General features: G+C 61.5%; 1 protein-coding gene across 1 annotated transcript; it reads left to right on the top strand.

Annotated features, from left to right (window-relative positions):
- Positions 1–9,718: 9,718 nt before the first annotated feature.
- On the top strand, positions 9,719–22,531 carry LOC135882822 (lateral signaling target protein 2 homolog). Its single transcript, XM_065409848.1, has 13 exons — positions 9,719–9,760; positions 13,873–14,013; positions 14,229–14,366; positions 14,814–15,016; positions 15,394–15,483; positions 16,017–16,106; positions 16,584–16,685; positions 17,338–18,060; positions 18,345–18,481; positions 19,651–19,764; positions 20,666–20,755; positions 21,954–22,066; positions 22,400–22,531. Exons 1-13 carry the CDS (start codon positions 9,719–9,721, stop codon positions 22,529–22,531), a joined length of 2,115 nt encoding a protein of 704 aa, XP_065265920.1.
- Positions 22,532–23,214: the final 683 nt, after the last annotated feature.

Genomic DNA, 23,214 nt, shown 5'->3' with positions numbered 1-23,214 from the left:
GGATGGAAGTTGGCAAGAAGGGGGGGTCAGGGAACAGGGGAGCCTGGCAGGGGGGAGGGAGGGAAGTTGGCAGGAAGGGGGGGTCAGGGGACAGGGGAGCCTGGCAGGGGGGAGGGAGGGAAGTTGGCAGGAAGGGGGGGGACAGGGGAGCCTGGCAGGGGGAGGGAGGGAAGTTGGCAAGGGGGGGCTGGGAGGGGAGCCTGGCGGGGGGGAGGGATGGAAGTTGGCAGGAAGGGGGGGTCAGGGGACAGGGGAGCCTTGCAGGGGGAGGGAGGGAAGTTGGCAGGAAGGGGGGGCAGGGAACAGGGGAGCCTGGCAGGGGGAGGGAGGGAGGGAAGTTGGCAAGGGGGGGGGGTCAGGGAACAGGGGAGCCTGGCAGGGGGGAGGGATGGAAGTTGGCAAGAAGGGGGGGGTCAGGGAACAGGGGAGCCTGGCAGGGGGGAGGGAGGGAAGTTGGCAGGAAGGGGGGGCAGGGAACAGGGGAGCCTGGCAGGGGGAGGGAGGGAGGGAAGTTGGCAAGGGGGGGGGTCAGGGAACAGGGGAGCCTGGCAGGGGGGAGGGATGGAAGTTGGCAAGGGGGGGTCAGGGAACAGGGGAGCCTGGCAGGGGGAGGGAGGCTAGGGCAGGAAGGGGGGGTCAGGGGACAGGGGAGCCTGGCAGGGGGAGGGAGGGAAGTTGGCAAGGGGGGGGCAAGGAACAGGGGAGCCTGGCAGGGGAAGGGATGGAAGTTGGCAAGGGGGGGGCAGGGAACAGGGGAGCCTGGCAGGGGAAGGGATGGAAGTTGGCAGGCAGGGGGGGTCAGGGGACAGGGGAGCCTGGCAGGGGGAGGGAGGGAAGTTGGCAGGAAGGGGGGGTCAGGGGACAGGGGAGCCTGGCAGGGGGAGGGAGGCTAGGGCAGGAAAGGGGGGCAGGGGACAGGGGAGCGGGGAGCCTGGCAGGGGGAGGGAGGCTAGGGCAGGAAAGGGGGGCAGGGAACAGGGGAGCCTGGCAGGGGGGAGGGATGGAAGTTGGCAGGAAGGGGGGGGTCAGGGGACAGGGGAGCCTGGCAGGGGGAGGGAGGCTAGGGCAGAAAAGGGGGGCAGGGAACAGGGGAGCCTGGCAGGGGGAGGGAGGCTAGGGCAGAAAAGGGGGGCACGGAACAGGGGAGCCTGGCGGGGGGGAGGGAGGGAAGTTGGCAGGAGGGGGGGTCAGGGAACAGGGGAGCCTGGCGGGGGGGGAGGGAGGGAAGTTGGCAGGAAGGGGGGGGTCAGGGAACAGGGGAGCCTGGCGGGGGGGGTGAAGGACCCCCAGCCAGGGCTGGGGGAGTATGAGGGGCACTCAGGCAGGGTACTGTCTTTTCCCTGTGTGTGTACAATGCTTAGCCCCATGGAGGCCCAGGGGCTACTCTTGCTTTGCCCTGCCTGTCCCAGACCCATTCTCCTTTCGAACGACTGCAGCTGGGCAGGGTTCAGCCACACGCTGGCCCCGACTCGGCAGACCAGAGGCCGTGCGCCGTGGTCTGCCCTGGCAGTGGTCCTCTCCCAGGGACAGAGAACCTGCATGTACTGCAGGATCAGTTTCCCGTGGTGCCTGGGGGGCTGGGCAGAGGCTGGGCCTGGCCCCGCTGGCATGACCTGCTCAGGGTTACACAGGCTGCTCCTGCATTCATCCTTTCCATGAAGCAGAAGCCTCATGGGGCATTCTCAGCACCAGCAGCCCTGTCACATCCCGGAGCAGCCAGCAAGGCAGGGGCAGTTGCATTAAGCCAGAGAGGGCACTTGGCTGGCACTGCAGAGGGGAGCTTCTGGGTGAGCCTTTGCCACCTTGCTGTGTCCCCCCCCCTTGTCTCCGTCACGAGAGCACCAGGCTCCTGTGCTGGGTGGAGAAGACACAGCTCCAGCATTCACAGGGCCAGCATTTCTCACCTGCGCCAAGCCAGCTGCTTAGCTCCCCGGGCTGGGGCGGATTGCCTAGGCAGCCAGGGCACTGGCGGGAATGAAAGCGCTTTCTCACACGGTGCCCTGCTCCTGAGCGCCTCTGGCTGCTGCCCGTGCTGATCAGCTGTGAGCAGTCGGGAAAGGGGCTGCCACTCCCGCCCAGTGGCTTCAGCCCTAGGTCCTGTCAGGTCATGGGTGAAACTAACAAGGTCAACCCTCTGCCAAGGCCACCCAGCCTTTCCTCCAAGCTTGTGGGAGCTGATACGGGCTAGAACTGCATGGGGAGCCGGCCGTGGGCATGCACAGAGGCTGCAGGCACCCGCACAGCTGTGCAGGCTCTTGGACTTGGCCATCTAGGAACCCAAGCAGAAAACTCCAATCAAAGGATGGGGAAAATCAAGTGTTTCTGTAGTAACCAAACCCCCAGGGAACCGAGAGAGAAAGGGGCCAGGAAGGAGAGAGAGCACTTTAATTGCATTGGGGCTCCCACAGCTGTGAGAGCAGTCCCAGAGCAATACTTCAAGAGTGCCTCTGTTCCTGGTGTGCAGCAGTGTGCGGGTAGCGCACCTGCTGCCAGGCCGAGCCCTGTCACAGCAGGAAGTCACACTTCCCTGTCTGCACTATGGTGGAGAAGCAATGGTCTCTGTAGGCAACGGCTCTGTGGCATCCCTCACTACAGAGCTCACAGTGTCTGTAAGATGGGGGCACCAGGAGAAACGGAAGATTGTGCCCTACTTCTAAATAATAAGATGCGTGAACTAGAGTGCCTCGTGATAAAGGAGGATATTGATATAATAGGCATCACAGAAACCTGGTGACTGAGAACAATCAATGGGACACAATCATTCTGGGGTACAAAATATATCGGAAGGACAGAACAGGTCGTGCCGGGGGGGGGGGGGGGAAGTGGTACTATATGTGAAAGAAAATATAGAATCAAATGAAGTAAAAATCTTAAGTGAATCCACATGTTCCATAGAATCTCTGTGGATAGTAATTTCATGCTCTAATAAGAATATAACATTAGGGATCTACTATCGACCACCTGACCAGGACAGTGATAGTGATAATGACATGCTAAGGGAAATTAGAGAGGCTATCAAAATTAAGAACTCAATAATAGTGGGGGGTTTCAATTGTCCCCATATTGACTGGCAACATGTCACCTCAGGACGAAATGCAGAGACAAAATTTCTCGATACTTTAAGTGACTGCTTCATGGAGCAGCTGGTACGGGAACCCACAAGGGGAGAGGCGACTCTAGATTTAATCCTGAGTGGAGCGCAGGAGCTGATCCAAGAGGTAACAACAACAGGACCGCTTGGAAATAGTGGCCATAATATAATAACATTTAACATCCCTGTGGTGGGAAGAACATCTCAACAGCCCAACACTGTGGCATTTAATTTCAATAAGGGGAACTATGCAAAAATGAGGGGGTTAGTTAAACAGAAATTAAAAGGTACAGTGACTAAAGTGAAATCCCTGCAAGCTGCATGGGCGCTTTTGAAAGACACCATAATAGAGGCCCAACTTCAATGTATACCCCAAATTAAGAAACACAGTAAAAGAACTAAAAAAGAGCCACCGTGGCTTAACAACCATGTAAAAAGAAGCAGTAAGAGATAAAAAGACTTCCTTTCAAAAGTGGAAGTCAAATCCTAGTGAGGCAAATGGAAAGGAGCATAAACACTGCCAATTTAAGTGTAAAAATATAATAAGAAAAGCCAAAGAGGAGTTTGAAGAACAGCTAGCCAAAAACTCAAAAGGTAATAAAATGTTTTAAGTACATCAGAAGCAGGAAGCCTGCTAAACAAGCAACCAGTGGGGCCCCTGGACGATCGAGATACAAAAGGAGCGCTTAAAGATGATAAAGTCATTGCGGAGAAACTAAACGAATTCTTTGCTTCAGTCTTCGCAGCTGAGGATGTTAGGGAGATTCCCAAACCTGAGCCGGCTTTTGTAGGTGACAAATCTGAGGAACTGTCACAGATTGAAGTGTCACTAGAGGAGGTTTTGGAATTAATTGATAAACTTAATATTAACAAGTCACCGGGACCAGATGGCATTCACCCAAGAGTTCTGAAAGAACTCAAATGTGAAATTGCGGAACTATTAACTAGGATTTGTAACCTGTCCTTTAAATCAGCTTCTGTACCCAACGACTGGAAGATAGCTAATGTAACACCAATATTTAAAAAGGGCTCTAGAGGTGATCCCGGCAATTACAGACCGGTAAGTCTAACGTTGGTACTGGGCAAATTAGTTGAAACAATAGTAAAGAATAAAATTGTCAAACACATAGAAGAACATAAATTGTTGGGCAAAAGTCAACATGGTTTCTGTAAAGGGAAATCGTGTCTTACTAATCTATTACAGTTCTTTGAAGGGGTCAACAAACATGTGGACAAGGGGGATCCAGTGGACATAGCGTACTTAGATTTCAAGAAAGCCTTTGACACGGTCCCTCACCAAAGGCTCTTACGTAAATTAAGCTGTCATGGGATAAAAGGGAAGGTCCTTTCATGGACTGAGAACTGGTTAAAAGACAGGGAACAAAGGGTAGGAATAAATGGTAAATTCTCAGAATGGAGAGGGGTAACTAGTGGTGTTCCCCAAGGGTCAGTCCTCGGACCAATCCTATTCAACTTATTCATAAATGATCTGGAGAAAGGGGTAAACAGTGAGGTGGCAAAGTTTGCAGATGATACTAAACTACTCAAGATAGTTAAGACCAAATCAGACTGTGAAGAACTTCAAAAAGATCTCACAAAACTAAGTGATTGGGCAACAAAACGGCAAATGAAATTTAAAGTGGATAAATGTAAAGTAATGCACATTGGAAAAAATAACCCCAACTATACATACAATATGATGGGGGCTAATTTAGCTACAACAAATCAGGAAAAAGATCTTGGAGTCATCGTGGATAGTTCTCTGAAGATGTCCACGCAGTGTGCAGAGGCGGTCAAAAAAGCAAACAGGATGTTAGGAATCATTAAAAAGGGGATAGAGAATAAGACTAAGAATATATTATTGCCCTTATATAAATCGATGGTACGCCCACATCTTGAATACTGCGTACAGATGTGGTCTCCTCATCTCAAAAAAGATATACTGGCACTAGAAAAGGTTCAGAGAAGGGCAACTAAAATGATTAGGGGTTTGGAGAGGGTCCCATATGAGGAGAGATTAAAGAGGTTAGGACTTTTCAGCTTGGAAAAGAGGAGACTAAGGGGGGATATGGTAGAGGTATATAAAATCATGAGTGATGTGGAGAAAGTAGATAAGGAAAAGTTATTTACTTATTCCCATAATACAAGAACTAGGGGGTCACCAAATGAAATTAATAGGCAGCAGGTTTAAAACAAATAAAAGGAAGTTCTTCTTCACACAGCGCAGTCAACTTGTGGAACTCCTTGCCTGAGGAGGTTGTGAAGGCTAGGAATATAACAGGGTTTAAAAGAGAACTGGATAAATTCATGGGGGTTAAGTCCTTTCATGGCTATTAGCCAGGATGGGTAAGGAATGGTGTCCCTAGCCTCTGTCAGAGGGTGGAGATGGATGGCAGGAGAGAGATCACTTGATCATTGCCTGTTGGGTTCACTCCCTCTGGGGCACCTGGCATTGGCCACTGTCGGTAGACAGGATACTGGGCTAGATGGACCTTTGGTCTGACCCAGTACGGCCGTTCTTATGTTCTGTGTGTGGGTTGAAAGCAGGCCCCTTGCACAGCGAGAACTCAGCCTCCTCTAGCGTGCACTGGTTCAGCAGGAATCAGGCCTGCCTGCGAGTCCGTCAGTATGGCCCCGAAGCAGCCGGCTGGGGGTGCTGTGGAGCGAGGTGCCATGCTGGGCACATGGCTCACTACAGGAGAGGTCTGCTCAGGCCTCATTTTTATTCAGGAACCAGACCAAGCTCACCTGACCCAAGCCAAAGAGGGTCAAGTCATTTTCTAGCCCCCTCCCCCCCAACCTGAGTCAGTGCCACCCCCAGCTCCTGCCTGGGCGTTGCTGCGGTGGCTGTGTGCACTAGCAGCTGCATGCCCTGCTCCTGGCAGCCACCCCCTCCTCCTCCCGCTGCGGGGTGAGCGGCGCTCTGCTGGGCACACTCACTTCGCAGAGGAGCGAGGTGGCAGGGGCAGGGCCCATAGCTCCCGCTGCACTGACCATGCAGGCAGCAGGAGACAACCCAACTCACCTCTGAGAGGGGCTGGCTTTTTTCTGACCCAGACTCGATGCTTGTAGTCCAGTCCCATCATGTTAGGTTGCAGGGCTCTGCAGTGCTTCCTCCACTGCCTGGGCATAAATTACATGACAAGGGTACATGAATAGAGCAGGGCAACTAGAAAATCCCATTTCATTAAACAAGAAGGGGGGTGGGGGATTCAACCTTGGAAGGCAGCATGTTTAAAACTGACCTTTGCTACGCAGTGCACAAGCATCCTGTGGCACTCACTGCCACAAGGTGTCACCAAGGCAAAGACCTTCACGCGATTCCAAGAAAAAGGGCTTGACCTTTACATGGATAACAGGAACCTCCAACATGGAATAGTAAGGGTTAAAAACAAACCAACATGAGGTGGGAAGGGGATCGAAACCCCCCAGCTTCAGTTCAGGAATCCCCACTAGTTAATGGGGATTTGCACAAAGCTTCCCAGGGGCAGGCTGCCCTAGCCCTGCCAGCTGATGGGTTTCTTGCACCTTCCTCTGAAGGAGTGGATGGTGGTCAGTGTCAGAGGATAATGGAGCAGCGGGACCCCCATCTGCTCTGGTATGGTAGGTCCTAGACATCGACATGCACAACCCTGTCAATCCCTGCATGAGACAGATATTTTCTGTTTTTCCCCCAGTGCCCCCAACACCATCCCCACTCAGCATTCCCGAGAGTGAAACAACTGCCTTTGTCTTACCAATGCTCCCCCAGCCCAGGCCTTCTCCCGGGCCCTCTTGTCAACATTAGGCTCCCCCTCAGACCTGCATCTCCCCTCTGGGTGTCCTGGGGGTAGACCCCTTCCCAGGGAGCACCCCAAGTCCAGATGAAAGGCCAAAGAAAAATCATCAGACAAACAGCTCTTCCCCCACCTCAGGTTTCACGGGAGTTCCCTTGTGACCCTACCTCAGGCTTCCTCTGCAGGAGCCTAACCTGCTCCAGTAGCATTCTGCCTCTGGCGCGACCTGTCAAGCCCTACACCAGGGCTTCACGGCGGGCTGCCTGCGCCCACGGTGCCCGTGGCCCACTTAAAAGCCTAGCTCCGCCCTTTCTCACCAGGAGGCAGTTAATCGCCCCCAGGTGCAGCCCATGACTGACTGGGGTTCTTTCTCTTGCCTTGTGTGTAAGGGGGAGAAGGTGCAGAGAAGGGCAACAAAAATTATGAGGGGGCTGGAACAACTTCTGTACAAGGAGAGATTAAAAAGACTGGGACTGTTCAGCTTGGACAAGAGACGACTAAGGGGGGATATAATAGAGGTCTATAAAATCATGACTGATGTGGAGAAAGTGACTAGGGATGTGTTATTTACCCCTTCCCATAACACAAGAACTAGGCTCGGCTGTTCTCAGTGGTGGCAGATGACAGAACAAGGAGCAATGGTCTCAAGTTGCAGTGGGGGAGGTCTAGGTTGGATATTAGAAACACTATTTCACTAGGAGGGTGGTGAAGCACTGGAATGGGTTACCTAGGGAGGTGGTGGAATCTCCTTCCTTGGAGGTTTTTAAGGCCCGGCTTGACAAAGCCCTGGCTGGTATGATTTAGTTGGGAATTGGTCCTGCTTTGAGCAGGGGGTTGGAGTAGATGACCTCCTGAGGTCCCTTCCAACCCTGATATTCTATGATTCTATGATTCTAGGGGTCACCAAGGAAATTAATAGGCAGCAGGTTTCAAACAAACAGAAGGAAGTACTTCACACAACGCACAGTCAACCTGTGGAACTCATTGCCAGGGGATGTTGTGAAGGCCAGAAGTATAACAGGGTTCAAAAAATAACTAGATCAATTCATGGAGGACAGGTCCATCAATGGCTATTAGCCAGGATGGGCAGGGACACAACCCCATGCTCTGAGTGATACTAACCTCTGTTTGCCAGAAGCTGGAAGTGGCTGTCAGGGATGGATCGCTTCAGGGTTTAAATTGTTATAGACTATTTCCTGGAGCCCCCACATACCCCCACCCCAAACATGCTATAAAAACTCCAGGGGTTTTGAAAATATTTACCAGAGCTCAGCTCCAGACAGCCCCTGCATCACTCAATAATCGCCCTGTTCTGTTCACTCCCTCTGAAGCACCTGGCACTGACCCCTGTCAGCAGACAGGACACTGGGCTGCTTGGACCATTGGGCTGACCCAATGTATGTCCTTACGCTCTTGCACAGAGACTCTAGGCTGCATGGCCTCCTACTAGCAGGGCACGAATGTCCTTAACAGCACGTATACGTACTTGCAAGGGGCCCTCCCTCTCACCGCGGGTGCCAGAGGCTGGCGGGAAGGGAGGCCTTCCTTGTATGCTGTGGTGCAAAGAGCCAAGCGGGGCCAGGAGCTGTCCTTGCCTCCCAGGAGTGGCACTGGCATGCAGGACTAGCACATGGCTCACTGCAGATTAATCACATTCTTGCTCTTGGAGCCACCAGCTGGTGTCAGAGGCAGCCCTGGCTCGGCTGCGCCCACAGCCTGGCTCGGCAAGTCCTGACAAACTTCAGAAAACCAAACAACTGCTCTGGGCTACAGTCCAGCCCATTGCAACACTCAGCCCTGCCCAGGGGCTGTCTCCCGTCTAGGGAAAGGTACAGCGCAGCCACCCCAGCTGGGCCTGCTACCAGCGTATGCTCGCTCCTGGGCGGGGGAGACAGTCCAAGTCCTTTGTCTCAGCCCCCACAGATCCAAGCAGGGGTGAGGCTATTGCCACGGAAGGGACGGTGGTTACGGCTGTTCCTCAGGCTGGGCGTGGGGCTGGTGCCAGACGACTCCATGAATAACAGACATGACTAGACTGTGGCTCACGAGTGAAATCCCCACTCCCAGCTACACTGCGGTTACACAAAACCCAGGAAACCCAACACCCCCACTGCTCCCTGTCACCCAAAGGCAAGCAGCCAGTGACGGAGGGGTGAGGGGGTGTCTGGGGCCCTGCCTGCCTCGATCTCCTCCCAGGCCCTCCTTAGGGACCCTTCCAAACACTCCTCCGTGGGTCAGTCTGAGGCAGGCTCTGTCCCTTGGACCATGCGTCCCTGTAGGGAGCTCCTACCCCCAGCACCCAATCCCGGCCCCGTGGCCCATCCCACCAGGGGAACTTCCTGGCTCTGGTGTCGGTGCCTTGGCATGCAGGGACCTGCCTGGGACGCCCTGGTCTGGTGGTGTAATGCACAAAGGGGGTTGGGTCTCCTCCTGCCTCTGGGACAAGGGGGGCTGGGAGCCAGGACTCCTGGGTTCTAGCCCTGGCCTTGGGAGGGGAGCAGGTCTAGTGGTTTGGGGGGGGGGGGAGTCTGGGAGCCAGGACTCCTGGGTTCTATTCCAGACCTGCCCCAGTGTGAGTGTGGGGCACGTCCCTTCCGCGCGGGGCACGTGGGGCCAGACCCCCCCCCCCCGGGGGGGCTGAAGGCGAATGTAACCGGCCATGGGGCCAGGGGCTCTTTCAAAGGAGAGAGATATGGGGGGTGGGGGGGCCGCTGGGCTCGGGCTGGCCCCGGCAGGCACCGCCCCTGTTCCCCCGCCGGGCGGTGCCAGCTGCGGGCCCGCCCCGTGAGAGCGGGCGGCGGTGGGGAGCCGGGAGTCCGGGACCGGCCGCTGCGTCCCGCCGCTTCTCGCCATGCTGCCCGCGGCCGTCAGGAAGTGGCTGCACCGGCCCAAGGTGAGACCGGGAGTCCCACCCCGGGGGGGGCTGCCAGAGCCCCCGCCCCACCCCCGGGACTCCCCTCTGCCCCCCGCCCCACCCCCGGGACTCCCCTCTGCCCCCGGGGGGGGGGCTGCCAGAGCCCCCGCCCCACCCCCGGGACTCCCCTCTGCCCCCGGGGGGGCTGCCAGAGCCCCCGCCCCACCCCCGGGACTCCCCTCTGCCCCCGGGGAGACTGGCAGGGACCCCCCCTGCCCCCCCTCCTCCCCCGTGCTCTCCCCAGGGATGGCTGGGAACTCATCCCTGGGTCCTGTGGGGCAGCCAAGCCAAGGATCCGATGAGGGGTGGGTTGCCCTGTGGCTGGCAGCGATTCTCTGAGGTGGAGGGGGGCAGCCTGGACTGGCAATGTTGGGGTGGGGCTTGGCTCTCGGGCCCTTTGCCCTGCCCTGGCCAGGGGGTGCTGCAGCCCCCCACGGCTCCCTGGCGTAAGTGCCCCGGTCTGAACCAGGCACCTAGGCTGTCCCTTCACCTGGCACTGCCAAGGAGCCCGTCTGCTTGCTCCAGGTGCTGCTGTCCAGCCACCCCCCGCCCCCATGCTTGGAGTGCCAGGCAGCCCCAGCCCTCTGTGCAGGGGGGAGAGGGTGGAAGTGTCCCATTGACTCCTGGGGTCTGGCCCCTGTGGGTTCCCAGGGACACCCCTGGCCTGCCTAGCTCTGGGGTGCAGGGGGCTCTGCACGTGCCCTCGGGGAAGAGGGGCTAGGCTGGGGGGTTTGCTCAGCACAGCGCACGCTCCAGGGGCTGGACAGGCTTGTCTGGCCGGAGTGGAAACCGGCCCCCAGTTGCTGCTCTGCCAGCAGGGCTGGGACCCGGGGCTGGGCTGGGACCCGGGGCTGGGCTGGGCCAGAGCTGTGGGAAGATGGTACAAGAGCATGTCTAAGAGGTGACTAAGGCGGGTGGGGGAGGGTCACGGCCACGGCCTCCACATGCCTGAAGGGTGTAAACAGGCCGGAGCTGTTTCCAGGAGTCCCAGGCCTTCCATTCGGGCTTAAAAAAGGCAACATGGGGGGCGGGGGGTTCTCTTCCCCCATCCAGGGTGGGGGACGGGACGGGGCCTGGCGCTCGGGGTCACGACACCTAGACTGGAACAGTAGCAAGCAAGGCCCAGGAGGGACGATCCCTGCCTTGGCCCTGGGTGACCCACTGCCAGGAGCTGCGTCTGTCTCTGGGGGGGAGCTGGGGGAAGGAACAGGAGGGCACAGCCGAGCTGGCCAAGAGCCAGGAGTGAAGCTACAGGGAAGCCCCAGGCTGGGATTCCCCATGGCAGCCCCAGCCTGAGTCCTGGGTGACTGGGAAGCGTCTGTTGCCTGCAGCAGAGGGGCTGGAGGCAGGGCTGTCCAGGGGCAGCTCGGCCGGTGGATCCAGGCCCTGCTCCCCTAGTACGGGGGCTGGCGTTAGACGCTGCAAAGGAGGGGCTGGCTTCCGGGGGAAGGGAAGAGCTGCAGGTGGCTAATGGCCACTGTCCAGGCTTTTCCCCGCGGGGCCGGGGGCTGCGTTGCTAGTAGGCTCGGGGCTGGGTGGGTTTGCCTCCTGCAGAGCGATGCTTTGAGGCCCACAGGGGCTCTCTTGCTGTCCCTGAGCAGTGTAACCCGCACCTCCCAGAGCCTCCTCTCCCCTCCACACGCGGCCCTTGTGGGCTGAGACTCTCCCACGCGGGACGCCGCCCCTCGCCCCGCTGGCAGCGTCACAGTAGGTTTGGGGGCTTTGGAGAGGCGAGGTGGTTCAGTGCCCGAGGTGCAGGAGTGAGGGTCTTGGTGCCAGGTGACCCCCTGTGTGCACGGCCCCGGGACCGTGTGTGTGTGATGGGGACAGAGCAGCTCCAGGGCTCTGGTCTCCTCTCCACGCCGTGGTCCCTGGATACCTGGGGAGGGGGGGTTTGACGTGTCACCCCAGCGGCAACACGCGTGTGTGGAGCTCTGCTCCCAGCCACTCTACAAGGCTTCTGGTCCCAGGACCTTAACGGGACAGCAGCCTGGGCTTTCCCCGAGTCTGCCTGATTGCCCTGGGCCCATCTCCTGCTCTCCCCACACCCAGCTCTACCCTCCCTCGCTCTTCATCCTCTGTACAAGGCCCAGGCTTTAAGGGGCTGACTGACCACCAGCCCTCACTATCCCCGAGGGCACAGTCACCCTGTCACAAAGGCTGCTGTCTCAGGCTCTTGCACCTGAGTGTGATGTGCACACACATCCAGCCCCACCCCTACTGAGATCCAGCTTGAGCTCGTTAACCCTGATCTACACCTGGGGAAACTGAGGCACAGACAGGGGACGTGGGACTTGCCCAGGCCACAGTGTGGGGTTTGGGTGGAGCCAAAATGAGAGCTCCAGGATTCCCGATCCCAGTCCTGGGCCTGGTCCACTCGCTCTAGCTGCCTCTGCACAATCCAGTTCAGCTGCTGTATAAACTCTGCTGGGTGGTTAGCTAACTGTGGAATGGCTTGGATTGAGGACGTGTGCGAGAGGCCGGGCGTGCTGCATGGGTGTGTGCTGCTAACCTGCTCCAGGCTGAGACTGCTTGGCCTCTTACCTAGTGAGCTCCGCCATGCCTGCCCGGGGTTTGTGTGACCTCATGGCCTAGGCGGGGGCTGTGACTTCCTCCCTGGATAGCTCCGCACATGTGCACCGGCGGGGCGTGTGCCAGGGCCTGAGCGACAGACCCTGCAGCCCTCCCGCTGCCCCAAACCCCGCTGCAGCACCCCCTGCTGGTCAAGGGTGGCCCTGAGAAAATTCCATTCCTGAGCCGTAGCTCGTGCTGGGCTTGGGGGGACGGACGGACGGATGAATGTTCCTGTCAGCGACAGTTGGGATCTGTTGTGCTGCCCTCAGGGCAGGGGCTCCTGGCTCCTCCGGCAGCGGAAAAGCTGCAGGAAAGCTCCGGGCACGCCTGGTGTGACGACACACTGGCGGTGTTCGCCACCCAACCCCTTCCCCCCTGGAGCGCCCGTGCTGGGAACCCAGCTGCCCTGTCTGCTTTGGGCCTGCTGTGGCCAGGAGTGGCTTGGAGCACTGGTGTACTCAGCTCTCCTGGGCCCAGAGACCTTGGAGGGAGGCCGACAGCCCCAAGAGCCCTAGAGGGCTGTTTGTCACGGCCTGGGACACAGTCACCCCAGGGCCAGGTGGGGGCTAGGGGCTGCTCTGAACTCAGCCTCCTGCTGACGGAAGAGCCGCGGCCTGCAGCTTTGCACGCAGCTCTGCTGGCCCTCGGCTGCCTAGAGACGGTGTTGGCATGACAGCTCTCCTTGGGAGCAGCCTGGGGGGCTGAGACCCCCACCGAGGGCAGCAGCTGGGTGCTCCTGGCCAGGCAGTCGGCAAGAATGGGGCCACTTGGCAGTCCATGCTGCACAAGACTGTATCTAGCTGTTAGGACAGGGCCTTGGGAGGCAGGACTCCTGGGTTCTGTGCCCGGCTCTGGGGGCGCATGGGTGAGTCGCTGGCGCACTGAGCGAAGGGCTGGGAGCGCCTTGTGACAAGTGGGTTCTGTGGTGCGGTGTCGCTCTCGCCGCCCCCGGCCCCGCGCCATGAACTAGCCCCCCAGGAACGGGGAGCGAAACGAGGGGCCAAAGGACACGGTGCCCCTTGGGGCTTTCTGGCTCAAGGCCCATGGTTGGTTCACCAGAACATGGTGCCGCTGGTGCTGCTGTCTGGCCTGAGGAGAGCCCAGCTCGTCCCATCGCCTCCCTGTGCTCACACGCTTGGCAGCAGTGCCCAGAGTACCCCACGGCCTGTCCCTGAAGCAGCCCAGGGCACTCTGCACAGTCCTGGCCCCTCGCGCAATGGGCTGGGAGGAGGCAGGTGCTGTAAGTCTTTCCTGTGCCCCTCCTGCGCTCACTGCCCTGGCGCCGGACACCCCCCCCGGCCGCGCATGTCGTGCTGGTGCACCAGCTCCTGGGGCCGAACACTGCAGCGCGTCAGCCCAGCAGGACGGGGCGCTGGAGCTGGGCCTGTCCCCTCCCCCTCCCCAGGGCTCCCCGCAGTGCCTCCTGCTGGGGCAGGCTGGAGCCACAGCGCTCTGCTCCTCGGGGTGCCGCAGTGACTAACGGACTAACAACCTCTTCTGCCTGTGCCTCTCGCCAGCGCTCCGACCCCAGGCTGCTGTCCCAGTTCTTCTACGCCGACGAGCGGGTGACCCGCGTGGTGATGGAGATAAACGGGCTGGACGTGGAGACGGACCCTCAGCAATACTTGGTGCTGCTAAACCAGCTGCACCTCAGCCAGGTACCCTGTGAGCCAGAGCCCTGCCTCCTGCACGGGGCCCAAGGAGCGTGTCCTGCCCTCAGCGGGCTCTGGGGGAGCGCAGAGAGCCCGTGCTCAGCGAGGGCGGAGGGAGGGCTGGGGCCCTGGCGGAGGAGCTGGGAGACATGGTGCATGGCTCGGCAGGGACCCGCCAGCGACCAGCATCTCAACAGAACGCCTCCTGCTCCCCTGCCCAGGCTCACCTGCTGACCCTCATCGAGCGGCTCATGGACGAGTGCATCCCCAAGGAGAGGCACTGCCGTGACTACCTGGCCAAGTTCCCGGAGGAGCTCCTGGTGGACAATCTGGGGAACCACGTGCTGTTTGCAGCTGAGGTCAGCCTGCGGTGAGCCCCGGGGAGCAGTCCGGGAGCTCCCCTACCCCAGTCCTCATAGGAAATGCACTTCCTGGTGCTGGCTGGACCCTCAGAACCCCCTTTTGGGGGGCGCAGGAAGGGTGCCAGGATCCTTTGTACTGTCTCCCTCATGCTAGACTGGATTGCACCCAGGAGAGCCAGGGGCTAAAAACACTTGCTCTCCCCAGATACCTTGAGGGGAGGTGCCATGCAAGTGCTCCCCCACCACGCCCAGTTGTCCAGCCCTGGGCTCCGCCCAAGCAGACCACGTGCCGGGCCCAACTCTGCGGAGGCCGTCTGTCCCCTGGGCCTGTGCTGAGCCCAGGCCTCCTGTCACATGTTCTCCGGGGTGGTGGGATTCGGCGAGGAGGGCAGGGGAGGGGCTGCGCTGGGCCGGCTCTGTGAGCTGCTCCTGTGCTCTCCCCAGTGTCTGGTGGCAGGCACCGTTCTGGAGCTGGAAGAGGCGGATGGGCTGCAGCTGCGTCCCCTGGCCAAGAACCTGCTGTGCAGCTTGCAGCTGGTGCGGAAAGTGCTGCGGGAGCAGAGCCTGAGCCAGGCCAGCACCTGCTCGGAGCCCGTGCGCATGGCGCTGATCCGCTTTGACACGCTCTTCGCTGAATTTGAACTCAGGTACATGCCAGGCGCAGAACTCAGCTGGCCAGCTGCAAGCATTTGGGCAGGGCAGGCCAGCAGCCTCTGCCACCTCCCCCGCCATTCCCCAGCAGCCCAGAGAGAGCCAGGCTGGGCGGGGCGGGTCCAGGACGCCGGTAGCTGCTCGTCCTTCGTAGCGTGGGGGGCTGTAACGAAGGGCATCCTGCCGGGACAAGCTGCTCTGGAGGGAGCCAAGCAGGGCTAGAGCTGCTGTCAGGAGCCCCCTGGGCACAATCTGGGCCCCTCGCTCCAGGCCAGGGCGTTCCGTGGCGCCCCGCTGGGTGCCCTGGGGAGCAGGACAGGGCTGGGGCTGCCTGCGGCTGAGTTGGGATTCATGGCCGGCCTGTCTCTTCTAGCTACGTGTCCTTGCTGGTCTCGGTGAAGTCCCCGGAGGAGCTCTACAAGCAGCAGGAGATCGTGGTGCTCTTCTGTGAGACAGTGGAGAGGTGAGGGGCTGTGTGGCTGGCAGGGCACCCTGAGGGGAGAGGCCCCGGGCAAGAATTGCTAATTCCTTCCTCATCCTCCTACTTTGGGGTGTAGTTCCCCTGCAGCTTACAGAGGGGCTGCTGGAGCCCATGGTGAATGGGAGCTGAATGCCAATCGCTACAGGAGTGGGGACACCCCAGCCCCAGCTCCCCACTCCTTTGGGGGCGGGGAGCTCTGACCTCCACCACTCCAGGAGCCGGCTGGGTGCTGAGCTGCTGCAGCATCCCCCTGGCCGTTCCTGGAAGCAGGGTGCTTGGACTCCCACAATGTGGGGCAGAGACCGGCCCCAGCCCCCCAGCTGCTGCCTTGGGGTCACGCTCAGAGAGCGCTCCTGGGCACTGCCAGCAAGCCTGCTGGGGCATGAGAGGGCGTCAGGTACACTGGGACCCCCAGCCCGCCTGCCGGGCCTGCTTAAAGCAACAGCTGCAGCCCTGCCACGAAGCCCGTGGTCCCAGCCTGTCTCAAGCCCGCTGCCTCTGCCCTCCCTGAGCAGAGCCCTGAAACTCGGCTACCTGAGCCAGGACATGATTGACGGGTGCGAGCCGCTGCTGATGTTCACCATCCCCCGCCTGGCCATCATCAGGTGAGTGGGCAGCTCCGTGCAGGGGTGCTGGGGCGCTGAGGCTACACAAGCCAGGGCAACGTGCACAAGCTGCCCCAGGTCTGGGCTGGTTCCTGCTCCCTCCCCACGCTGGGCGCTTCCTTGCCCTGCTGCTGCAGAAGGGTCGCTGGCCTGTGGCACCTGGAGCTGAGCCCCTCTCCCCGTTAGCTCGGCTGCCCCAGGTGTGTTCCTAGGGGACCTGGAACCTGCTTCCCAAACACAGGGCCTGCACCGCCCCTTCCAGCCGCTCGCTGACCCTTCAGCTGCACCTCCGGCCCGGGCACTGACCAGCTGCTGGTGGGAGGGGGGCAGAGTGGCTGGGCTGGGGCTGGTGCCTTAGTGCGCAGGGCTGGTACCCTCTGGCTTGGAGCCCCAGACAGAGACTTTGCTTTGAGACGGGGCTGGGAGGGGGCAGCCCAGGGCGGAGCTGATCAGGCTGCGCCCTCTCCCTGCATGCAGTGGGCTCCTCATCTATCCCGAGGGGCCCCTCAGCCTGGACCGGACGCCCCAGGAGATGTCCAGAGTCTTCAGCCCCTTTCACAGCGTGCTGAAAAAAATCAGGTAGGTGCACTGGGCAGTGGGGAGCAGGATGGGGTGGGGGAACGCTGTGGGGCAGAGGAGGGCTGAGCTGTGGGAAGTGGGGTGCGGGGAGTGCCGTGGGGTATGGGAGGGCCGGGCAGTGGGGAGCAGGGTGGGGAGGGGGAGTACCATGGGGCAGGGAAGAGTTGGGGAGGGGGAGGGCCGGGCAGTGGGGAGCAGGGTGGGGAGGGGGAGGGCCGTGGGGCAGGGGAGGGCCGGGCAGTGGGGAGGGGGAGGGCTGGGCAGTGGGGAAGGGGAGCACTGTGGGGCAGGGGAGGGCCGGGCAGTGGGGAGCAGGATGGGGAGGGGGAGCGCCGTGGGGCAGGGGAGGGCTGGGCAGTGGGGAGCAGGGTGGGGAGGGGGAGGGCTGGGCAGTGGGGAGGGGGAGCGCCGTGGGGCAGGGGAGGGCTGGGCAGTGCAGAGCTCCAGGGGGGTTACAAAGCTTGTGTGCGGTGCCCTCTGGCGGCACGACCCTGGCCCGGCGCAGACTGCCTCGCCGGTGCGCTCCTGGTACTGGTGCCTGGGGAGGGGGCTGCTCTGGGGCCCCAAGTGGCCTGTAGCCGCTCTCTGGCTCCCCTCGCGCCCGGCCCAGCCCCCCAGCCTGGGAAGGTCTCCTCATGCCCGTCTCCGGCAGGGACCTGCTCCGCGTGCTGTCAGAGGAGGAGCTCGACCTGCTGGAGAAGAGCTTGTGCGCGGCCGAATCGGAGGGTCCTTGCAGCGCAGCCTCTCCTGAGCCCAGGGGCGAAGCGGCTCCGGACACTCGTCTCCCTGCCCCCTGGTGCTCCCCAGAGCCCACCCACAACTGCTCTCTGCACCCCGCAGCTGCTGCGGGAGCCCACTGCACCATGGCCTGCAGCGCCGGAACAGCTGCTAACACAGACGCCGGAGCCCCAGGGACTGCCAGTGGAGCCACACACAGGAGCATGGAGGAGGCAAAGGAGCCAGTGACCCCTGGCTCAGACCCTCTCCCCGAAAGGCCCCTGAACGTGAGGACTAGTGGCGTGGATGTGGCCTGCACTGGGTCAGCCTCGTCGGGCCTGTGGCCACCTGCTGAGGCTCTGCACCCGGGGGAACCTGGCCCAGCCGGCAAGCCCAGCAGGGACATGCGGCCGCAGGTGCACTTGGCCATGCCAGAGGGAGCAGGGCACGCTGGTAGCATGGGGCCTCCCTGGGACAGAGGCCAGCAGTCCTGGGCATGCTCCACGGGCCGTGGCCAGCTGACACTAGTGGCTTCTGGGCCACGGGAGCTGACTCTGCCAGGAGGATGTGTGGAGGCCTGTGCCTGCGTGCGGAACGGGCGGGCGAGGCCAAGCCAGGCCCAGGCTCCCCCCCCGCTCCTGCCTGGCGACAGCAGCAGGTAAGTGGTGATGAACGACAGGGTCTAGAGCAGATGCCCGTGCCAGGGGCCATGCTAGGTGCCCCAGCGAGCAGTTCCCCGGGCCCACGTGGGGACGCGTCACCCGAGGCGACCAAACCCAGTTCGGTGTCTGAGCCAGGGCCCCACGTGCCGGGGGGTGAAGAAGGCGGGAAGGCCCTGCAGGAGCAGCCCTGCTGTCGGACCAGACGGGGGCTCATCTAGGGGGCAGGGAAGGGGGACCAGCCTCTTCCTTCTTGTGTAACTGGCTCCTCTCTTCCGAGCAGGCCCCTGGGGCAGCAGCCAGGCAGTGCCCGGGGCAGAGTGCTCCGCGGGGCTGTGCTGAGCGTGCGCCGGGCAGAGCTCCGCTCCCGCTACAGCAGCGCCCAGGACATGATCCACACGCTCTTCGTCTGCATCTCTGGTAGGTGCTGTGCCCCGCGGGCCGTGCGAGAGCTCCGGCCTCCCGCGCTGCCGCGGGGGAGCCATGGGACCAAGGCCTGGGGCTGTCCTGGGGGCGCTGCGGGCAGTGGCGTGCCATGTGAGGGGAGTATGTGCCAGGCGCACAGAAAGCTGCTGCTAGAGTCAGTTCCTGCCACGTGGCAGCAATGGCTCTTGCCGGCAGGTGTGCCTGGAGGAGGTGCGTCCGCCAGGTGCTGCCCCACAGCAGGCAGCTGGGAGCGGCTCATCAGCGGGCACTGTCTGCCCCCACCTGCTGGGCCCCGCGAGGGGATGGAGGAAGCAGCAGCGGCGCTGGGCCCACAGGAACTGGAACGGTTCTGGACCAGGGCAGGGGAGGCCGCGGCATGCACCCATGCCCCCACCCGCTGGGCCCCGCGAGGGGACACTGCAGGCCGAGTGCCAGCGCTGGCGTGGTGTCTGTGCCCAGGCTGCGGCGTGCCCAGGACAGAGCCAGAGGGTCACGCCGCCCAAAACAGCGGCTCCGCCTACGTGCACAAGAGTGCATTGGAGACTGCATGTCCCATCATGCACTGCTCCCAACGCTTGGATTAAGCCTGAGCGTTGCTGCTGGATCTGCGGTGTCTGCAGGCTGAATCCTCGGCCACTGGGCCAGCTCCAGTGTTTGTGCCGCCCCAAGTGGCGAAGCCAACAAAAAAAAAAAGCCGCGATCGGCGGCACTTGGGCGGCACTTCAGCTCCACCGCCACTGCTTCATTCTTCAGCGGCAATTCGGCGGCAGGTCCTTCCCTCCGAGAGGGACCGAGGGACCCGCCACCGAACTGCCGCCAAAGAGCTGGACATGCCGCCCCTTCCCCTTGGCCACCCCAAGCACCTGCTTCCTGCGCTGGTACCTGGAGCCGGCCCTGCAGGCACATCGCTGACGTCCCTATAAAGTCCATTGTCGTCTAGGGGACGCTGGCGTCTCTGTAGGTCACCCCATGATGAGCGTGGGGCTAAACCCCACGGAGCTGCCTGCAGACACCGTGCTGGCCAGTTAGTGCAGTGTCCTTTGGCGCTGTCTGCATCCCACCCTGCTGGCTGTGGGGCCAGGCCACCAGCGCTCTGGCAGAGCACCTCTCGGGGGGCAGCTGCAGGCCCCTGGGCCCTGACTCTGCTGTTCTCTCTCGGGCAGGGGTGGCAGACCAGCTGCAGACCAACTTCGCCAGCGACCTGCGGAGCATCCTGAAGACGGTGTTCCACATCATGACATCCCAGCCCGAGGCCCCGGTGGTGACAGATACCGGCCGTGAGTGATCCTCCTCCTCCGTCAGCTGCAGCCTCTCGGGAGCGGGTGGTTGTGAGGGGCTGGCACAGAACACGCTCCTCCCATCGGTCTTGTCTGTCACTCGCTGGTTACTAAACTTAGTGTCCGTGCCAAGCAGGGAGCCCCTTGCATGATGCTGGCAGCCAAATCTACACCTGGGGAGGGTACAGGGCTGGGGAGGTGCGATGGCCATGCACACGGCTTAAGCAGCACCCACCCAAAGGATGGGGTGGGATCTGAGTTACTACAGAGAATTCTTTCCTGGGTGCTGGCTGGTGAGTCCTGCCCACATGCTCAGGGTTTAGCTGATGGCCGTATTTGGGGTCGGGAAGGAATTTTCCTCCAGGGCAGCTTGGCAGAGGCCCTGGGGGGTTTTCGCCTTCCTCTGCAGCGTGGGGCACGGGTCACTTGCTGGAGGATTCTCTGCACCTTGAGGTCTTTAAACCACGATTTGAGGGCTTCAGTAGCTCAGACACAGGTTAGGGGTTTGTTACAGGAGTGGGTGGGTGAGATTCTGGGGCCTGCGTTGTGCAGGAGGTCAGACCAGACGATCGTAACGGTCCCTTCTGACCTTAGTCTCCGAGTCTGTGATGACACCCCAGGCTGTGTTACTGGAGACTGTGGGGCAGAGCAATTGCCACGGAGCATGTGGCTGGCATCTAAAGCTGCTGGACTATCTGGGAGCCGATGTGCGGCACCAGATACACAATGTGGGACTGAGAGCAGCCTCGTGCTGTGGGGCCCCAGCCCCCTCTGCCCGTGGGGCGTTGCCTGCTGGCACACTGCGGGGTTGCGAAGCAGGGAGCTGAGCCCTTCCCTGCAGCCAGGTGCGCTGTGAGCCGCTCCTGCGGGCATGGTGCTAATGCTTCCCCTTGCGCCGCAGAGGAGGAAGAGGCGGGAGAAGCTTCGCCCTTGGCAGACTGTGCTCTGTGCTCCAGCCGCGGGGAGGGGAATGGGACCAGGCAAGGAGACGGTAAGAGGGGTAGGATGTGACTGGGGTCCCTGCTGGCCCCGAATTGTTGGCTAAACAAACTCTTGCTCGGTCCCTGCTGTCAGCTAGCAGGGTCCTGCTCCCGGCACCACCCCAAGGCCTGATCCCACCCCGGCCTCCTGCTCCAGTTTCCATGAGCAGCTCTTGGATTGCTGCATAAGGGCACCAGGGCCCACTGTGATCACCGAGTCGGCCCTCCTGTGCACACAGGCCAGAGGCCCCGCAGCGATTCCTGGTTGCCTAGAGCGGCGCGTAGGAGAGCAGTGGGCTGGGTTTACATAGTCCAGTGAGGGGAGATTCGCCGCGGCCCTAGGTACTAGCTGTGCCAGTGGCTAGTTACCCGAGCGCGCCCCCAGCACAGACTCTGACCTCACTTGCACCCTGCTGAACCGGCCCAAGCCCCGTTCCTTTCAGGGGACAGGGCCCTTAATGCCCCCTCAATGTAGCACCCCCCAGGCTCCCCCCCTCCACCGCTGCCAGCACAGCCACCCCAGCCCTGCTCTCCCCAGCCAGACCCCAGGTTCTGTTAGCCTCGCCTCAGACAGGCCGGCAGGGCCACCCCTCCCCTGCAAACCCCTTCTCCTGCCCCCAGGGACCTGCCTTGGGCTGCTTCTCCTTGAGCTTTTATCGCCCCCAGGTGCTGCCCTGCCCTCCTAATTGGCCAAGCCGAGAGCACCTGTTCTGGCCCGGGGCCGGCCCCCTGGGATGCCCTCACTGTGCAAGGTATCGAACCGTTGGAGCAGGACCTGGCTCTCCAGCGTGCTCCCCTCCCAGCTCTGGGCAGGCCTGGCCCCTCACCTGAGGATTGGTGCCGTGAGGCTCCGTCCCCTGGGCTCTCCCGAGAGCTGCCTCTCCCTCAGGCTGGCCCAGGGTTAGGGCGCTAGCCTGGGACTCTGGAGCCCTGGCCTCAGTTCCCTGTGAGGGTGGCAAGTGGCCCAGTCCCGTCAGCGACATGGAGCCACGGCGCTGCCGTGAGGAGCCTGGGAGCCTGGGAGGCGCTTGGGGGTTCCCGTGATGGGGGCCGTCAGTACCTGGCTGGCCCTCGCCGTGTGAACCACTCTGCCCGCCCCCTGCTCTGCGGGCGGCACTTGTTGCTGGCATGCAGCAGGATTTGATCTCTTCATGCATCTCCTGGGGCCCGGCTCGTCTCACCAGCCGCCCTTCTCCTGTCCCTCCGCAGGCACCTCCAGGCTGCCCGAGTGGGTGCCGGACGGCACATGCAGCCAATGCACAGCGTGTCGGGCACCCTTCACGGTGATCCGCCGACGGCACCACTGCCGCAACTGTGGGAAGGTAGGAAGCCGGGCTCTGGGCAGGAAGCTCTCCGCCCTGCAGGCCTGCGCTGGGGGCTCCTGCCCGGGTGAGGCCTGTGGTGCAGCGAGGAGGGGTAAATGAAGCCCCATTTGACAATGGGGGCGGCGCCTGGGCAGCTCAGAGAGGCTCCTCCCCAGCCTCTGAGCGGGTGGTGAGGCCCACGTTGGGACGGGCTCCGTGGATTCACTGATGCAGGAACAGGCAAGTGCTCACAGCTGCTGCCCTTGGGCGCACCGGGTGCCCCTGCAGTGGGACAGAGCTGGATTCCCAGCCGGTGCCCCTCACTCATGACTCGGTTTCTTTCCCTGGCAGATCTTCTGCTCTCGCTGCTCCCAGCACACGGCGCCGCTCCCTCACTACGGCCTCCTGAAGCTAGTGCGTGTCTGTGCTCACTGCTACACCACGCACCTCCCTGCCAGCCCCCAGCCCCCCAGCCGCCCCTGAGCTGCTCTCGGCTGCCTGCGTGGACCATCACACCCCCTCTGCCTCAGAAAGCGACCAAAGCTTGCTCCGGGATCCCGGCAGCCTGCAGAGAGCACTGGGACACTGCACAGACCTTGTGGGGCGCTCCCGGAACAGCTCTCGCTACTTCTTGCAATGGAGTTTGGAGCTTTACGTCAAGGAATCGCTGTCCGAGCTGGAGGGTGGGCTGTGGAGACAGCAGATCCCCGTGTGCACCCTCGCTGGATCTGAGCCAGGCAGCCACACTCCCGCTGCCTCTCGGTAGGAAAGGAGCCCACAGGGATGGTGCCTGGGCCGGTGTGCGCTGCACTCCAGCCGCTCCTGCTGCTCGCTCTGAGCTGACCCCACTGGCAACAGAACCGGCTCCACGGGGACCCAGCTGGCCTGGCCTGAACTGCTTCTCCCTGTTCCTAGTTAGAGGCGTTGGGACAGGCAGGGTCTGCTTCCTGAAGTGACTGCAGAGAACGCAGCCTGGTGCTGGCCACTAGCTTCGCCCAGCAGCCCCTGCCTCTCGTGCCACTCACCCAAAGCTGGATGGGTTCAGCAGCTTGGTTAGTGTCCCAAGGAAGCTCTGGGCCCGGCAGAGCTGATGCTCTGGGGACATGGCTCTGGGCCTGCCCCGCAGGGTGCAAAGCGCTGGCTCTGGTGACAGTGGCCAGCCTCCC

Source organism: Emys orbicularis, chromosome 8, assembly GCF_028017835.1.
Source record: "Emys orbicularis isolate rEmyOrb1 chromosome 8, rEmyOrb1.hap1, whole genome shotgun sequence".
NCBI classification, from domain to species: domain Eukaryota; kingdom Metazoa; phylum Chordata; order Testudines; family Emydidae; genus Emys; species Emys orbicularis.
This window is presented reverse-complemented; position numbering and strand designations above follow the sequence as displayed.

What these genes read in the sequence shown, in the direction of transcription:
- LOC135882822 (XM_065409848.1), top strand. Translation starts at nt 9,719, where the DNA reads ATGCTGCCCGCGGCCGTCAGGAAGTGGCTGCACCGGCCCAAG. An exon ending in ACGTGCTGTTTGCAGCTGAG is followed by an intron (nt 14,367 to 14,813) that starts GTCAGCCTGCGG and finishes TGCTCTCCCCAG; the next exon opens with TGTCTGGTGGCAGGCACCGT. An exon ending in GCTCTTCGTCTGCATCTCTG is followed by an intron (nt 18,482 to 19,650) that starts GTAGGTGCTGTG and finishes TCTCTCGGGCAG; the next exon opens with GGGTGGCAGACCAGCTGCAG.